The sequence below is a fragment of the Beta vulgaris genome, chromosome 3, assembly GCF_026745355.1.
Source record: "Beta vulgaris subsp. vulgaris cultivar EL10 chromosome 3, EL10.2, whole genome shotgun sequence".
Taxonomy (NCBI): Eukaryota; Viridiplantae; Streptophyta; class Magnoliopsida; order Caryophyllales; family Amaranthaceae; genus Beta; species Beta vulgaris.
This window is the reverse complement of record NC_079204.1, coordinates 6,017,621-6,035,592: the sequence shown is the minus strand read 5'-3', so window position 1 is coordinate 6,035,592 and position 17,972 is coordinate 6,017,621. Positions and strand designations below refer to the sequence as shown.

At 35.0% G+C, this 17,972-nt stretch overlaps 3 protein-coding genes across 4 annotated transcripts; 1 reads left to right on the top strand and 2 right to left on the bottom strand.

Annotated features, from left to right (window-relative positions):
- Nucleotides 1-427: 427 nt before the first annotated feature.
- LOC104888369 (uncharacterized) lies at nt 428-9,276 on the top strand. Of its 2 annotated transcripts, XM_010673319.3 has the most exons (11): nt 428-915; nt 1,124-1,222; nt 2,235-2,383; nt 3,028-3,260; nt 3,447-3,555; nt 3,755-3,933; nt 4,643-4,810; nt 5,818-6,210; nt 7,394-7,469; nt 7,597-8,520; nt 8,633-9,276. In XM_010673319.3, the coding sequence occupies exons 1-11, from the start codon at nt 842-844 to the stop codon at nt 8,773-8,775; spliced, it is 2,547 nt and encodes an 848-aa protein (XP_010671621.2). In that variant the 5' UTR covers nt 428-841; the 3' UTR covers nt 8,776-9,276. The 2 variants fall into 2 exon arrangements, with proteins under 2 accessions (XP_010671621.2, XP_057249511.1); XM_057393528.1 differs by lacking the exon at nt 4,643-4,810.
- Nucleotides 9,277-11,041: 1,765 nt separating this feature from the next.
- Nucleotides 11,042-13,247, bottom strand: LOC104888368 (heavy metal-associated isoprenylated plant protein 39). Its single transcript, XM_010673317.4, has 3 exons — nt 13,138-13,247; nt 12,269-12,347; nt 11,042-11,614 (listed from the first exon to the last, which is right to left on the bottom strand). Exons 1-3 carry the CDS (start codon nt 13,141-13,143, stop codon nt 11,361-11,363), a joined length of 339 nt encoding a protein of 112 aa, XP_010671619.1. The 5' UTR covers nt 13,144-13,247; the 3' UTR covers nt 11,042-11,360.
- Nucleotides 13,248-14,384: 1,137 nt separating this feature from the next.
- LOC104888367 (hypothetical protein) lies at nt 14,385-16,362 on the bottom strand. The gene is made up of 3 exons (XM_010673316.4): nt 16,239-16,362; nt 15,318-15,396; nt 14,385-14,798 (listed from the first exon to the last, which is right to left on the bottom strand). Exons 1-3 carry the CDS (start codon nt 16,242-16,244, stop codon nt 14,542-14,544), a joined length of 342 nt encoding a protein of 113 aa, XP_010671618.1. The 5' UTR covers nt 16,245-16,362; the 3' UTR covers nt 14,385-14,541.
- Between the last annotated feature and the right edge of the window lie 1,610 nt (nt 16,363-17,972).

Here is a 17,972-nt window from a genome sequence, read left to right as displayed (position 1 = left end):
GGAAAATCTTCTATAATACAATAATCTAGTCATTATAATTACAAATAATCTAAATATTACTATATTTAACGATCATCTTTTCAACAAAAAAATCTTATATAATACAATTTCTTGAAAGACGAAGTCAAATTATGCATACATAATACATTAATAAAAATAAATAAAAGATTAATTGACTTAAAGTCATAGTCGGTTTCAGATGTTGGATTTTTTCATGAGATCCGACTTCGACCCTCTGACACGAAATCATACTTTATAAGCGAAGTCGGATTTAAATTATTTTTTTGTCGAAATTTGCTCGAATTTTTTCTTTCAAATTGACGCAGATTAGGATCGGATCCGGACTTGATTGTGATCCCTATCCACTAATAAAAAGACCGCGGCCCGCGCATGTCTTTGCTTATTCCCATCAAGTTCAGGTGGTGCACTGTTTCATTACTCTCCTCCACTCCACCCTCCCTCTGTTTCATTACCACTTTTGGCAAAGGCTTGACAGACACATTTTCGTCAGAAATCAAACACTTAAAAGTTAAAACCCTATAAAATTTCAACATTCTCATATTCTTCATCTCTCCACTCAAATCAATCAATTTCTTCTCGTAATTGCTACATTTTCTTCAAACATAAAAAATTCTTTTTTCTCCTATTCTTGTTCCTTTTCTGTCCAGAATTATGTAAATTTCTGCTGCCAGAAGAAGCTGTAGTTCGATATTTTTCTTCTTCACTTATCGTAGGAAAACTGAAAAAACTTCATCAAATCAGCATCATCTTTTGCTTTTACAATTCTGTTCACTTCCGAAATTCCGAACATTTGTGTTTGAAGGACAGATAGTTTTGAAAAATGATTTGCGAAAGTGAATGTCGCAGTTCTGAAGTAGCTTTCGACTCGAACGTAATCGCTGGAGAATTTCGGAAGTAAGATTTCTGTATCTTTTGGCTTCTTAAACTTCAATATTTGTTACTTTCAGTATACTAGGAGTCTATATATAATTTCGGATGTAAGATTTCTGTATTCTTTGCCTTCTCAAACTTCAATATTTGTTACTTTCAGTATACTAGGAGTCTATATAGTTTGTTAAAACTTAAAATGAATCATGAATGTGTGCAAAATTTTACGATTCAGGAGCTCGAAGACTTCATACACGATAGGCGAATTGTTGTCTTTAGCTGAAGTGATTGTTACCAAGGAGTTACCTACTGAATTTGATCGGTCCATCCTCAGGTGAAATTTGCATTTATCGCGCTGAAAATATGAAGTATTATTATGCGCTTATATTGTTGTAACCTTGTTATTATGATTAATGCTGAGATGTTGTCAATTATCACTTAGAAAATTACATTTCGGATCACAAAGTGATTTTTCTAAGCGATTGTTTGGCTTATCGCTGTTCTGATCATAGAGAGTATCAGTTGCATTATTGCTGTCCGTTCGCTTCGAAATTTTGGTTATTTTAGGTTGCAATTTGCAAATCATGTGCTTGTTTCACGCCTGTATTACATTATGCGCTTTTAAGATGATCCATTATTGTACTCTAAGTAGGTAAATTTCAGTTTGAACTGAGGCATTGCTAACATTTCTTTTGAAGTTCTTTTTTAAAGAAATATATCAATGTGCTCAACTCTACAATGTTTCGATTTCATCGTGATGGAGATTTATGATTGGTTGTATTTGATCAACATAGGACTCCATATTGTGTATATATCCTAGTTATAGACTTAACTATGAAGTCACTTATTGCAACATTGTTGTTAAGATTACAATACTTGACTTGTTGATAAACATTTGTTGTGTTATTGTCGAGGCTGGAAGCCTGAAACAGCCTGTTCGTGTACCTATTATCTTTATGTTGGTCCTACAAGTGTGGTATTGTTGTGTACTCCCTCTGCCATACATTATTGCTATCCTTTGGCACGGTGATTAAGATTTAAGAATAGCGGATAGAGACAGAGAAAGTAGAGTAGGTGAGGGTTGATTTACAAAGTCAGAGAAAAAGTGTAGGGTCGGAAAGATAAAAATTAAGAGAAAGTTAACTCGAATGACAAATGCGCAAATTATATTGGACAACTAATAGAAGCAAGTGTTAGGAACAATGTGGGATGGAGGGAGTATAATGTTAGGTACTTTCACTGGCAAGTTCTGTTTCTTATGAAACTTTAACTCATATCTCACAAATTTGAGGGTATAGCTTCATTAATTTTCGCACTCATTTCGTAATGCATTTGTTTTGGAATAGTGAGCTGGATGATGCTTGCAAGTGTGCACCTGAGCACCAGAAACTGCCCAGTCATGAATCCACTGGCAGGACCTGGGGAGATTCTAGTCACGAACCAAGTGAAAGACGGGTCTTTTGTAAGTTGAGCTCAAAAGATAGTAAGTCAACAGGTATTAATTCATTATCTCTCTTTCGGCCGAGTCATTGACTTTTAGTTTGGGGCTAGTCTTTGTTAGTTGATATGAGATTTTCATGAATTCTTGATCAAAATTTATTTCAACTCATTGTTTGTTATGTAATTTTTTTGGTATCAAGGATTAGAAATCCCTTGAAGACTGTTTGTTGATGTAGATCATCCATTGAACATTGTGAGGATCCTGAGATGGAAAGTAAATTTTAGCATATTATAAAGAAAAAATCAAACAACAATTGGAATAGAAGATATCAAGAGAATAAAAGGTATAATATATTTTTATGGAGAGCTCAGTCCTTTAAATAAAACTTTCCAGTATGCAACTTATAACTGTAGTCAGGAACATATTTTAAACGTTCAATCATGATTCTAATCTTTAGCTTGGCTGAATTCCCGGCCTTAGTAGGATAATCTAGATGTCTGAGGCAGCTAACATTACAAACTAGTGCGTCTTCAATTGTGCAACAACTTCCTTCTTTATTTTAGTACAATGCAAAGTTGATGAATTTCTTTGATGCATTATGTATTCCATTTGACTGTAATGTTCTAAATATCAACCTTATATGTGACTACTCTACAAAGATGAAATAAATGATGCAGAACCATTTAAATGTAACACAGATGATTCTTGGAAAACTTATAGCAACCTATCTCAACGTTCTTGGCAAAAGCCTGGGAATACTGTCATTTTAGGATCAGTGCAAAACTCTGAACATAATGGCATTCTGGGAAGCTGGTCTGATTCGAAGTTACTATCCACTGGATCTGAAGTGTCAAATCTAAAACTTCAAGGGACTGATAGCTGTCTACTGAGTAGGTGCAATGAACCATATCGTCCTCCCTGCTTCTATAAGGTATGCTTCTCTTGGTGCTGCTTCATTTTCCATCTTTCTGTATTGGCGGAGAGGTAGAAGGGATGAGGGGAGGCAGTCATTCTTTTATAAGTATTTGTACTGTTCCGTAATAGCAGCTTTATAGTCGGTTGTGGTTGATGTTATTGCTTTTTGAGAGATTTTAAAGGTAGCTTATGCTTTATCTAGGCAATGCACCATTCAGTCACACAAAATCCCAACACTACTAGCAAAGAAACATCTGAATATGCTGAAAGCCTGAGTAAGGAGAGGGTAATGGAGCAAAGATGGATCAAAGGTAAGATCTCTTAGATGCTTTGATGGCTTCTGCAATTCTTTGAGGCTTTGATTTATCCATGATTTAGCTTTAGTATTCCTCCAATATGGTAGCTTTTGCTGTTTTACTCTTCAGTTCAAATGAATTCTTGCTTTTCCACATTTGACATAACAAGTAATGAGCAATTGTGGAGCAGATCACTTACAAACTTCTGATGCAGATACTTGTCTAGTGCTGGAAGATCATTCAGCTGCAACAACATTAATCAGCAAGAAAAATTCCCCGCCTCTCTCTCCTGTTGTTTCTGGATCAGGTGAAACCCCCTGTTCTGCTGAGGAAGCTTCTGAAAAGTGTCTTACAGAAGAGTCTCCTGTCAATCAGTGTCTCTCTCCAGCACAGGTACCTAAAAATGGGCTGTTTGTTGTTTTTTTGCAGTCTTTAGTCTCCATTCATAACAAAGTTTGAAGAATACAAAAGATGTGTAATATAGTTGTATACTACCCCTTTTTTTGTTAATACCTGCCACATATGAAGATGGCACCTGAACCAAGTAGGAGAAAGAGTGAAACATGGCCCATATGCTTAATAACATAATAAGTTACCCAGAAGAATTATATTGCAAGTATTGCGAAACATCCCAAAAAGGAATATGTTGGAAGTACTAAGAAATGGAGGTAGTAACTATTACTTTCTATTATTCACTGAAAGCATGGCCCATGTAGTATCATACTATAGTTGGTAGTACCCTGCATCTAACTGAGCAAGTTGTACAGGCAATATTTCTGTTGCTAGTGGTGATTGGTGAATACCATTCCAAGCTTCTAGTATGCATAACAGAAATGCTAATGACCTCCATATCATTAGATCTTACCTATTAGTGGCTATTACCATTTTATTTGTGTCAAAAACGAGTTTCCTTGTAATGCTTACAATGCAATGATGTCTAGGCAGCTAGGATTCATTTCTTTAGTAATGTGATGGACATGATTTCTCAGGGTATTGTTCATACCAATATGGTGGGCTCTATTTCTACAATTACAAACATTCTTAAATAGTTCAATGTGAATATACTAATAGTTATGGCTTCTGTTCAACACTATGTTCATAGGATCCAGTGGTGCAAGAGTTTTCTTCTAAGAGGGAACTGATTAGGATGGATCATGGAGGGGTAATTGATGCAGAGAAGTCGCAAGGGCATAATTTTGAGGGAGGTCGGTTCTCTGCTCTTCTTAGTTTGGAAGAAGCAGAGGACATTGATGCTTACTTTCTTAATGAGGTATGCTTGGTCATTACCTCAGTATGTAGATAATTAATATATCTGAATGCTGAGTTCTAAAAGGAAGTAAGTACATGTGATATTTTTGCAATCACGAAAGAGAAATGAAAGAAAGATTCCATACTGTGCCATTGCATCCAGGTTCGTTTTCCTTATGAATCTACAAAGAGATATGTTGAGACACTTGATGGTAGTTGAACTGTGGAAGTGAGCTCTAGACCTCAATGACCAATTTTAGCTCTGAGTACAGAAAATCTATCCATTTATTTTAGCATCATTTTGAAGCAACTAACTTGAAACCTTCAGCTCAACTTGTAATTAACACATAAAAGACACATTTTAGTTAATTTACTTCAGCTCATATGATTCGAATACTTGTCGTTCAAACTTGCAATTATCATGTATGTGTAGTAATTTATGTTGTTTAAACATGTACTGAACTAAGACCATTGATAATGAGAAGCAGTTAAATAAGTACTAGGTTAGCCATTTGAAGAAACAAAAGTTACTGCATAAAGTGCAATAAATGAAACTGCCATTTTCATTTGGAATGTCGAAACGAAGAAACTGGATTTGTTCTGATAAAAGATTGTGTTATCATTCAATTAGATAAATTTGCAAAATTTGAATTTCAATGTTCTTTTGCCGTAAATCATGTCTTTGACTTTTATTTTTGTTCGAGAAGATACGAATTTTGAGCAAAGGTTCTGTCGATGTGATACTTAGACCTTTTGCACTTTAGTTCTGAAGTCCCTAGCTCTGGTGATTTCTGCTTGTGGATCTTTTATATCCTTGTATGCCTATCTGATGTTATTCTCAGTCTAATGTAGCATCTTGTAGTCATGTTGGCAGTTCTACATTAAAGTTCTACATTAAGAAAATATAGGGATCTCTTTTTTTCCAAAAAACCTGCATTTCTCTTGAGGCAAGGACAAACCTGGATCTAATTGCTTCATCTTTTTATTTACTGGTACAGTGTGATTTAATTGATATTCTGTCTTCTGCAGGCAAATCTTGCATCAAGGGACAGCTCTAGAGCTGTCCAGACTGCAAAGGAGGATGATATGGGACTTCAAATTTCACAGAAAAAAGAATTGAGAACTGACTACTCTGCAAAGAGCAAAGAGACCCGGTTTGATGACATCCTACAAGTCGATACTATGGGGAAAACTGCTAGCAATGCGTCAGCTGTGGACATTCCTATTGGCTCAGCAAGTTCTGTTGGACCATATAGAGCTTCTGGCTTACAAGCAACTTCTGCTGATCAGGACTGGAAAGACATAAATGCTGCTGCCAAGGAGTTGCACAAAGCTCCATTGACCTCTGGTCCAGATCAAACTAAAGTTACAGCAAATATCTCTGACGGTTCGGAGATTTGGCAGTCGTCCCATTGCATTAAGGTAGTTTCTAATTTTATTTTCACAAGTTTTAGTGTTTATGAATTCAGTTTCTGTTGATCTGTTCTTATCCTATACTTCTAGTGGTGCTTCGTTTGGTGTTTGGTTTGCAAATTAGGAACATATTTATTCCGTCCTCCTATTGTGATATTTTTTTCCTGCGAACATATAAGGTAGCTATTGATTTTGGTCTCTGATCGTAGTATCACGCTTACTCTCCTTTTGTATATGAGTAATTATTAATCTGCATGATGTGACATAATTGATACAAGTGTAGATGAGCTGTCATATATGTACTTGTACTTTGTCAACCCAAATCTATGTCTTAGCGTAAATAATTTATGAATTAATCATATTAAGCGCAAAATAGTTTTTACAAGGAAATACGAACCAATATAGAGCAACTAGTAATGTGTATGATTGACCTTAAAAGTTAAAAACTTTTTTATATGTAGAACAAGTCAAATTCTGATTATAATATACAATTGCATTACGTATGTGGAATCACCTTATGTCGCTGTAAATCAAACATCTAGCAGATCTGGGAGTTGCATTCTGTGCAACTTTTCTATTGCGAGGACCATCTTTTGGCTGGGCACGGTTCAGTAGCCTGTGGCAGCTTGAATCAGTTGTATCACTTTTCTGTTACTGTCTATTTTTCTTTTTGAAATTTGAGGACCTTAACATTGGCCATATGACATAACTACTACAGTCTACAGTTATACAATGAACGGACTTACAACTAGCAATATAAGCTTTCTGCATCATTGGAACCATGGTCACTGTCTAACTGAGTCGAGATTGAACATTTGTATTTTCTGCTATCCAGTATAGACTGCTAGAATCTTACTAAAAATAAAAAGATAAGAAAGAGGCCTTGGGAGCAAATGTTGTCTGGTAAATTCTAAGACAGAGGAGAAGAGATTTGTCTCATTAGCTTAGTACTTGTATGTTGGAAGATTACCTTTCTATTTCCTTGATATTGGTTTATCTATAGCAAAGCATCATGATTCATGGTTATTATTTATTGATCAGACAGTACAATTTCCATCCTACACTTAGTATGATTGTACACCTGAGCATAGGATGGATATTCTGATCAGACAAGAGCTAAAACCAGGGCGATAAAATCTCGTAAAGTAGTTAAATATTACATTCTAAAGCTTCAATATTTCTTCCTTGACAGAAATATGGTAAAATTTTCGATGGCAGAGGTACCTGCAGATCTGATTCAAGATTTATAAAACGGTTTCCAGATTATGGTAAGTTATAGCACTGATCTCTCTGTCATACAGCTTTCCCTCGGCTTCTTGATTGTTTTGTTGCCTTTAATTCTTTTTGGTTGAAACCGTTGCAAGTTAATCATTTCCTTTTGACATTCTTTACCAGATAAATCTGATTGTAACATCTCATCAGGGGATGACAAGGATGGGAGGAGAGTTCGGGGAGCATCTACTGGAAAGTCGGTGCAGGAGAATCTTTTAGGTCAAGGAAAACAAAAAGAGGCATCAACTAATGGTCAGAAAGCTTCATTCAGCAAGAAAACAAAACCCGGTGTTTCGAAATTTCCTGGCTCTCACTGTGTTGGGCGAAAAAAATTCTATCCTGATGGGATCACTCATCATTCTCGGAATGGTCGAGAGGCAGAGTTGGATAAATTTGCTAATCAAGAATCTCTCAGTGCTTCTAAGGAAGTTCCTGGTTTTCAAATAGCTGATGAAACTGATTCCAGGTTGGAACTCAATCTGCCTGACGAGGATAGTTTGATCACTATTGACGAGACTTGCATCTTCGACCAAGACAAGCCAAAACTATCTTCTGGGATTTCTTTCAGAGGTCAAAGAAGCATTTCTCCTTTTCACGGTCCAAACAATTTGATGAAATCCAAAAGCCATCAACAAAAATTGAACCTGCATGCTGACCCATGGTTTTATGAGTCTCAAATGAATTCCAGGAACTTATTAGTCAATCCTTTTGATTCTCTGGCTCATGTCAATGCTCCACCCACCTTTCTTGAACCATGGAGGATTCATCATGATGATTATAACCTATTTGCTGCAGTTCCCTCTCCCTCTGGACATCTGCCTATGAAGTCACAGAACTATGAACTATCTGCTGAAAATTTTCCCTCGCCTAGAATGCCACAGGCTGATGACTACTGTCGTGACCTTGAAAAATTTCTCTCAGCTGAGCCATTAATCTATCATCAGCTACTTCAGATTCCGTGTCGCAATCAGGAGCCAAACGTGTTACAAAGTTTTCCTCTCAATTATGGGACAAATGTAAAAGCAACCATGGATATGGGAAAGAGAGGTAGTACTTTACTGGGAAAAAAATTTATGGTTATTCTCTTTACCTGTTTAGAGTTCGCACATTACTACTTTTTATCTGTTATATAAAAGATCTATTCCATGTTTCTTTGTAGGTCTTCTTGCTGAAAAGAGAAGCAACACTGCGATCAGCCAGCAGGCCCAACACCTTCAGATGCAAAGGAAGTTTGCGCAGTTGAATCTTGAAGCAGCAGAACAAAGCGCTTACAGTAGAACAGTCAGCAACTTTTTCTGGTAAAGATTCATTAATACATAAGTAGCAGAGCTATAGTATTGCATGATTGAAAAAATGTGTGTGAATGTAAAAATTGTCACATTGGGGATAGTGTAGAATAGAAGGTTGTTACAGTCGATAGGCTATCAGTATACAGTTCATGCTTTCTGTTGGAGTGCGAAATACGGGGAAAAAGGGAGGAGAACATGGACTTGATAAAAATAGTTTGACAAAGTAGGATCATGTTCTGTAAAGAAAATGTAAAGAGAACAAGTATAGAAAGGATTGAAAAAACGAAAGGTATTAGGTTTAACTGTAAGTACCGCTTATATTCATTAGCAAGTCTATGGTACATAACCCCAAAGAGAATATTCTCAATGTCTTTTAGAAAATTTATAGGCAAAATGGCAAATCCCTCAGTTTTTGTTCAGAATGCTCCTGTGTTTTTCGTAATGCTTCAAACAAAGCAATTGTTTACTTTGAAGGTCAAGTTCTAAGGTCTAATTGCATACTTCTTTTAAACCACATTATGTGATTATATTTAAGTTAAAGTTTTACGTTTATTGATTTTAAGATTATGTTTGGTTTAATATACATGTGCTCCAGTCCCCCCTTCTTGTTTGGTTCAAAATCATTCCTTGATACATGACCATTGTTCGGTAGTAATGACTTCTCTAGTTTGTTATCTTCCTTTCATCCTCAAGTAGTTCTTCTTGTTTGGTTCAACCGCTCCTCAATACATTACTAGTGTCGGGTGCATTGTTGTTAAAATCCCGATCCGAATCTTACGATTCTACGATTTTACGATCCTGGAGGACCTCACCGATCCCGATCCTACGTAGGATCTTAATTTTGTAGGATCTTTCGATCCTGCTCAACCACAAAAAATCATATGGTAGGATCTTAACACGATTCTACGATCCTACGACTCTATGATCCGATCCTACCATATAAAAATCATAAAGTAATTTCACATATTATATTTCTCCTATTAAATTTTGATCGCATGTTACTTCAATCTTATTGTATTGAAAAACTATCATCATTTGCTAACTAAGAAAATCATTATTAATATGTGTAAATTTTTAACATGAGGTTCTCACCATATTTTAGTATAATTATCTCTATTTCACCGAATTGTAGGATCTTACGATCCTACGATCCGATCCCACCGATTGATTCTACCAGCCCCTACGATCCAAAGTAGGATCCCGATCCTGATAACATTGGTCGGGTGGTAATGGTCTTTCCTAGTTTATTGTCTTCCTTTCCTAGTCAAGTAACAAAATCTATTTCATAGTGGTAATGGTTATCATTTCACGGATTGAATCAAACACCCAATAAAGTAAACACAATTTTTTGTTACGATTTTCTTCCTCTTTTTTATTCCATTCTATGTTGAAGCAAACAAGCACTTAATAATTAGTTAGTAGTTACAACCAATAGAAACAATGGTAGATGTATATGAAGAGAAAATCATGAAGAGGAAGGGGAATGAGAGGTCATTTTTCATGACAAGTTGTGTTAGGAGAGGAGAGGGAGAAAAATTGCAGAATCTAAAGGGAAGAGGAAGAAGAAGGGGGGGGGGGGTTCGAGGTCATTTTCGCTTGTAAAATTTTGTATGCAATGTGGCACACCATGTATTGATGGTGTGACGCGATTTACATTTACTGACAATATTCACAATGCATGTATTACCTTCTCTTCCTGCATTTTTCCTCTGAAATGGTAATTTCGGCTGATTATGCCCAGTTCTGGTTAGTTTTGTGGTTGTGTATTTGATAAATATGGCTAGTATTTTGATTAGAGCTTAGTGATCAACACTGCATGTTCCTTCTATGCAGCCGGCTGAACTAATAAAAATTAAATCTCGCCCTAATTACACACGAGTTAAGCTTTACACCTAAAGCGATTAAATTTGAAATCTTGACTAATCCTTAATTTTAAAACTTTTAAGTAATAATCAACAAATTACACAACCATTTAGATTATCTTCCACGCTTTTGGCATAACCATTGTAACTACTAACTAGTGATGGCAATGTGGTGGGTCCGGGTTGGGTTCACTTGTACCCAGACCCGTTTGTTTTTTACAGACTCAGAACCCCCAAATCTGTTGGGTCTAGATTTTTCAAACCCAGATCCGCTGGGTCTAGCGGTTTCACGGGTCCTAACTGGGTCCTAAATAAGTCCCTCTTAGTTTTAAGTTTTCATCACATTTTTGAATATGTGTAATTAAAAAATTTCGCCTTAATATATATAGTTCCTGCATCCATGCTTAAAGCATTACCTAAACAAAATTTTAAAAAATTAACTCATAAAATCTTAAAATATTACAACTTACAAAGTTACAAGTCTTACCTGTAGTTACAACACTAACGAGTTCACAAACTCACAACTCATAAAACATTAGAATTTAAGTATAAAAAAATTTCTAATATGTAAATGGGTCCACGGGTCGGATTTGGGTCTAGCATATGGAGACTCGACCCGGACCAGGCACATGCTCTCTAGGACCCAGACCTGACCCAGACCCATTTGGTCTAAATTTTCTGGACCCATACCCTTGTAAATGGGTCAGGTCCTAGCGGGTCTAGGTTATTGCCATCTCTAATGGTAACTGTAATAGTATGGAGGGTTGTAGCAGCTGTTATAAGTCCGCATCACGTGGATCACAGGTGTAGGATCCTCTGTCTTTTTGGGCTCCTCAGGCTCTTTCGGCTTCTCGGGATCTTTTGCAGGCCCAACTGAGACAATTTCAGTGTTATAAATCTTCCTCAATTTTGTCACCACTGCCACAGGATCCATGTCTCCTATTACTGTTAGTTTCTTTTCCTTCATATCCATTGAGATTGAATCAAGCCCTACAATATCAAAACCCCAATAAGCCAGAATTTACTTTTTATTATTTCAAAAAAGGGTCTTGGTATAAGAATTAAATAGATTCTTTTAATATACTTCCTCCGTTCTTTTTAGATGCAATATTTAATTTTTGATTAGATTCTTTTAATATACTACCGTCGTTCTTTTTAGATGTAATATTTGACTTTTGGTGGGAGGAATAAAATAGCAAAAAACAATAATACAAGAAACTCGTGTTTCGATCTTCTAGAATTGTATAATAACTCTATAAGATAGAGTTTCAGCAATATTTGAATAAAAGATCAATGACTCATATATTAACTTCCAAAATCACCCTTATTTTATCTCATCAAAAGCCACACCGAAATCTTCCCCTTCCACTAATATGAGCCTTTGATTTTAAAATGTATGGCTCAAATACAACTCTACCTTATAGAGTTGCACTAAAACACTAGAGGATCCGGACTCAAAAAACTCATATTTCTGACTGCTACATTGTGGAAAGCTATTTTGGGATAATGAAGCTCCTCCTTTCTTTTTAGATGCATATGTATGGTTTTTGCATTCAAAAAGTAGAAAATGTTTTTATATTTGATTGCTACATTGTAGAAAGCCATTTTGGGATAATGAAGTTAGAAAAAAGGACACTGAATTACCAGTAACAGAGGAGACCAGTTTCAAAGCTTTTTTCTTGCAATTCTTATCATCATGTACATCCAGTTTCAGCACCACCTTCTGAATCAAAAAGCAATAAAGAAAGCGAATATGAGTGATATGAAACGCTAAATCTATACGTAAAAATAAAATAGGAATAGTATAAGAAACTCATAGTTCTGTGATGATGATGAATTGATGATGTATGCTGAATTGCTGGCTTGATCATAATGACAAAAAGGACTCAACTAGCTAGTATTATTGTGAAGCATTAAAATATATATACGCAATATAAACATACAAAGTGACTCTAATAAAACATCCGCATCTCAAATAAGTTGTTGTATATTTTTCTTATGTAAAATTCTCTACTCGAAATAAGGTATAGATATTTTTCTTTTTTTTCTTTTTTTTTTTAGAAAAGTAGATATGATAAGTATTCTCGGCCTCCGTTAATAAGTTCGGGATACTTGCTGCTGGGGAAGGTATTTCAAAGATTACGTCTTCCTCCCCAGCACAATGGGAGATGGTAAAAATAATAAAGGGGATCACCCCGACCAGAATACTTATATGAGTTTTGGCCGGTACAACCACTCTTTAGACCTAATATATGCACTTATATTCATAGTGTAATAAAATAGATAAAAGTGTAGAAAGGCTAGGAAGACGGCCAGACGGGTAATTCTAGTGAACATTTTTTGTTTTAGGGAAACAAGGACATTTTTTTTTGTAAAGTGATTTAAATGTGTAAAAAGGTCTTAAATCACAATTTTGTTCTGTAAATGTAAGCATAAAAAGGAAATTAACAATGATGAACATAATGATCATTGATAAATAATTAAAATGAACTATGCAAGATTAGAGATCTAACCTGCATTTTAAGAGCAAATCTGTGCAATACTTAGAAACTTGAGAGAAAATGGTAAACAGGGAACAAAAGTAGTCACAGAAGTGAAGTTACTAAGTTAGGAAGGAAATCAAACGTATACGTTAGTATTTAGGGAAGAAAAAAGCATGAGATGAATACCAAGTCAACGTAATGTGATGGTATAAGTGGAGTATAATAATTTATGATTTTATAAGACTACGTCGTGTGAATGCCGCTGTCATTTGTCAATTGACATGTGAGGCGGCAACTTCCAATGTATCTAGAAGTGGAAATTGGGTGATTGGTTTGATTTCAAACAAAAATAAATTAAAGTCAAGATTTCATAATATAGACTATGCCCTATGGTCAATACAAAAATATAAACTATTTATGAGGTTATGAATTTATGATAAGGAGATGAGTAAATCATGCAATACTGCACATGGACTTGATTTTCCTCCCTCTATGTATTACCTCTGTTTTTTTAGTTGCAACTATTAGACATAAAGTGTGAGTAGAAAATGTCTAATCGTTGCAACTAAAAAAAAAAACACAAAGGTGGTATATTTTAAGAATTTTGAAACATATTTAGGAGTCCAATAATGACTGAGTTAATTTCTTTCGGTGATTAGTTTAATTCATTTAGTGATTAGGTTTATTTTTATATTAGAATTAGACCGTCTTTTTTAATATTTTTTGTACATCTAGATACTCATTGAAATATCAAAAACATTTTTATAAATTTGAATTACAACTATACACTTCTTTCAAAAAAAACATTATAATAGATATTATTTGCTTGATTAATTTCTAAGAACTTGCTTGTTATTTTATTTGTTTTTAGGTTTTTCTTTTATAATGTGTTTTATAAACTCATAATGAAAAAGTTCATTTTTAATACACCTTGTTGAAGTATTACCAAAATAGAAGAAAAAGATCAAATCTTATTAAATTTGGCCTATCCCTACTCCAGAGAAGGTTCGTGTGCGCTGAATCATTAAAAATTTGATCCACCGTAATGATTAGATAAACTTCGGTATTTATTGATTGAATCTTTAAATTAGTTACAATCAATGAAAAAACATCAATAGACGCATATGAAGAAAGAACTGTATTTGGACTGGATGTTGTCCCAAGTTGGTATTGTTTTTCAAATTTGACAATGCACTTTTTTCCATTCCTATTAAAATATATAAGAAAAAGTCAACATTTAAAAAGCACAAATATAATTTACTTCAAAAAAAAGTACAAATATAATAATATGAATACTTAAAGCATGATGAAAAGTTGATTGATATGGTAATTGTGTCTACCTGACATGTATACACTTTAAGTAATTGAAATTGAAAATTTAGCTCTACTTGATTATGAATTCCCTTTGACGTATATTAGTACTAGTACTAGTAGTCAACAAATAACACAACCATTTGGATTTTGTTCCACGTAATAGTACGGAGGGTTGTAGCCGTAGGAGTAATTATAGGCCTGCATGGTATTCACAAAGTCAGCCACAGATTTGGGCTTTTCAGGCTCTTTTGCTGGCCCAACTGAGACAAGTTCTGTGTAAAAGTTCTTCCTCAATTTTTTCACCACTGCCATAGGATCCATATCTCCTATTACAGTCAATTTTTGTTCCTTCATGTCCACTGAGATTGAATCAAGCCCTACAAAATTTAGTCCCAAACAACCAAGTTTAGTTTATTTTTGAAATGAAACTAGTATTTGGGTCCGGGCGTTGTTCCGGATTGGTATTGTTTTACAAATTTGATATGCATTTTTTCTCATTCCATTGAAATATGTTAAGGAAAACTCAATATTTAAAAAGTACATATATAATAATACTTTATGAACACTTAAAACATAATTAAAAGTTGGTTGAGATGGTAAATATGTCATGTATAATTGCAAGAGGTCACAAGTTCAAATCTTAAAAGAGATAGAAAGAAAACAAAAAGGTTTCATGTAATAGGAGAGAGATAAAGAGAAGTTATTACTCAAAATGAAAATGTAACATCTAATTTAAAAGTTAACTTCTTAAAATAGAAAGTGTCACAATTGAATTGGAATCGAGGAAGTAAATAAAAGCAATATCCTAATAAGTATAATGCGACATATGATTTATATGAAAAGCTAAACTGAGAAAATGAAGCTTGATCAGAAGAAAAAACAAAACGTTGAATTACCTGGAACAGAAGAGACCAATTTCAAAGCTGTTTTCTTGCAACTCAGATTATCGTGCATATCCAATTTCAGCACTACCTTCTGAAGCATAAACAATAAAAGCATATATTAATAATCTATAGAAAAGCAAAATAAGAAATTAAACTCCTAAGTTGACCATCAGGAATAGTATTGAAGACTACAACAAGCCTGGAAAGAGATGAGCTAGAAGACATGCCTAGGGTAACTATATCTTGTTTTCTTTTTGATCCATTATAAGCCACGAACGCAGTACAAAGCACAACAAAGGGGAGGGGGATTTGAACCTGTAAGGCTGTAACCTATCATTCATACATTTCCTCAATCATACTCACTAGGTTAAGACAAGTGAATGGTGAGTAACTATATCTTGTGAATAGGTGAATGTATGCATAAAAAGGAATTAAGACAATAAGACTACATGTACAATAAGGAACAATCGTATAAGAATCAAGGTTGTCTTAAAAGGATTGATGATTGTTGGAGTTTATAATAAATGCTTTTAAAGGAAACTCAAGAGTTGTTTCAAAAGAGAATGTGAAGAGTCCCACATTGATAGAATAATAGGTAGTGTAAGGGGTTTATATACATTACACTTTCTATACCCATTGAGTTGTGTGACAAAGGACTTTTAGTGGGCATGTGGTGAGTGGAGTCACCACACGCTCTGTACTATAGTGAGATGAGAGATTTAAAAAAAAAAATGTACATGTATCATGTATGATACACGTACTCAAGATTATTTTTTCCACATTTGTTCATTTGAAACTTTCTTTTTACTGATTTGTATGGTACGTCCATGTGTATGATAAAATGTGTACTTTAAACACCCTATTAGACAAACCTGACTAAAATGATCGTGGACAAAAATTTAGAGAATGGTTTAGAAAGGTAAGAGATCGAACCTGCATTTTGTTCTCTTTTTCTCAACTAAAATTCCTGCGATAGTTGAGGAGCTGAGAGAAAATGATAAAACAGAGTAGAAAGTGGTGACAGATCACAGAATTAAGTGAAGTAGGAAGAAAGCTATCGTAAAGGTGAGTATATATATATGCATGCGAGGTAGTAAAATAGGATTAGCACCAAGTCAACTTGCTAGTTGCTACGAAAGCCAAGTCAATTTACAATTTAGATTCCTAGAACTTAATTTTATCATTTTATGGGACCAAGTCGTATGAAATTAATGAATGCCGTGGTGGCGTAGTAACTAGTTTAACTACTATTCTACTAAGGTGAGTGAGGCCAAAGTCACCTTCCAAGTTCCATGTCCTTCAACTGATGACTGATGATTTGATATACTATTTCGGTTTTAATTTAGTTATGATATTTTTAAAATCACGAATTTTTAGACAATTTTTTGAGAGGAGAAATATAAAAGAAAGAAGATAAAAGGGTCTCATGTGATAGGAGAGAAATAGAGAGAAGCTATTATCCAAAATGAAAGTGTCATAACTAATTGAAACTCTCTGAAATAAAAAGTGTCACAACTAAATCAAAACGGAGGAAGTAATATTTTTTTGATGTTGAGTGTTGCTTTGATATGGTTCATAAATAAAGAGAGACTATTCTATGAGATTTAGAGTTAAAAAGATATTAGTGTGATTTTTCCAATATTAGTAGTTTTGAATATTTTGTTTAAAGGTTTTTTTTTTTTTTTTGAGGGGAAACAGAGCTGGAAAATTATATTAAGTCTAATTCCGCCAAAGTTTGTAGGCTTTGGGGGAACAAATTCATACAAATAGTCTCAGAGTTAACAACAGCATCCCATCTAGCTATAGAATGAGCAACTGTGTTCCCAACTCTTTTAACATGCACACATTCAAACAACGAAAAAGAAGAACTAATTTCAGCAATATCATCAAACATAAGAAAGATAGGGGCAGCTCCCTTCTTGCGATCACGGATCATGCGCACAACATTGAGGGCATCACATTCCAGCATCACTCGTGAAAACCCCAACCTTCGAGCCACTTCCACCCCAAATCTCGCGGCAGCAGCTTCCGCCATCTCAGGACCCCAGTTAGCAGCCAACCTACGAACCCCAGCAACTTTTTTTTTTTTGGTGAAAAAGGCGAGAATCACATAAAGTTAAACATAATGTTAAAGTTATTACAATCCGAGATGTATGCATCCATGCAGAAAATAGGGGGATTAATAAAATCCGTAGCTACATTCATGCTATCATCTAGTCTTCTTGCCTCCTTAGCAAGCTTGTCCGCAAGTTGGTTCTTCCTCCGTGGGATGTGGATAATCCTAAGTGTGTGGAAAGCCTTGCATAGCTCCCTGCATAATATAATAATGTTCGTATACAAAGTGAGATCTGTGGGATCCTCCTTAAGGAGACAAGTAGCCTGAAGATTATCTGAACAAAGAATACAATCAACAATTTTTCATTTAAAGCACTTTGGAGCCCTTCTCTAATACTAAGGAGCTCAGCCATTAGAGAAGAGGACGCAAAGGTTTGTTTATAAAAGCCCTTAGTCCATAGTCCATTACAGTCCCGAATAATCCCACCCAAACCTACCGGGTCATCCCTATTACAGTACGAGGCATCCGTATGGATCATAAAGGTCGCGATTCTGGGTAAATGGGGCACATTTATAAGCTCATGGGGAGGGTCACTTTCGTTAGGCGTGGCA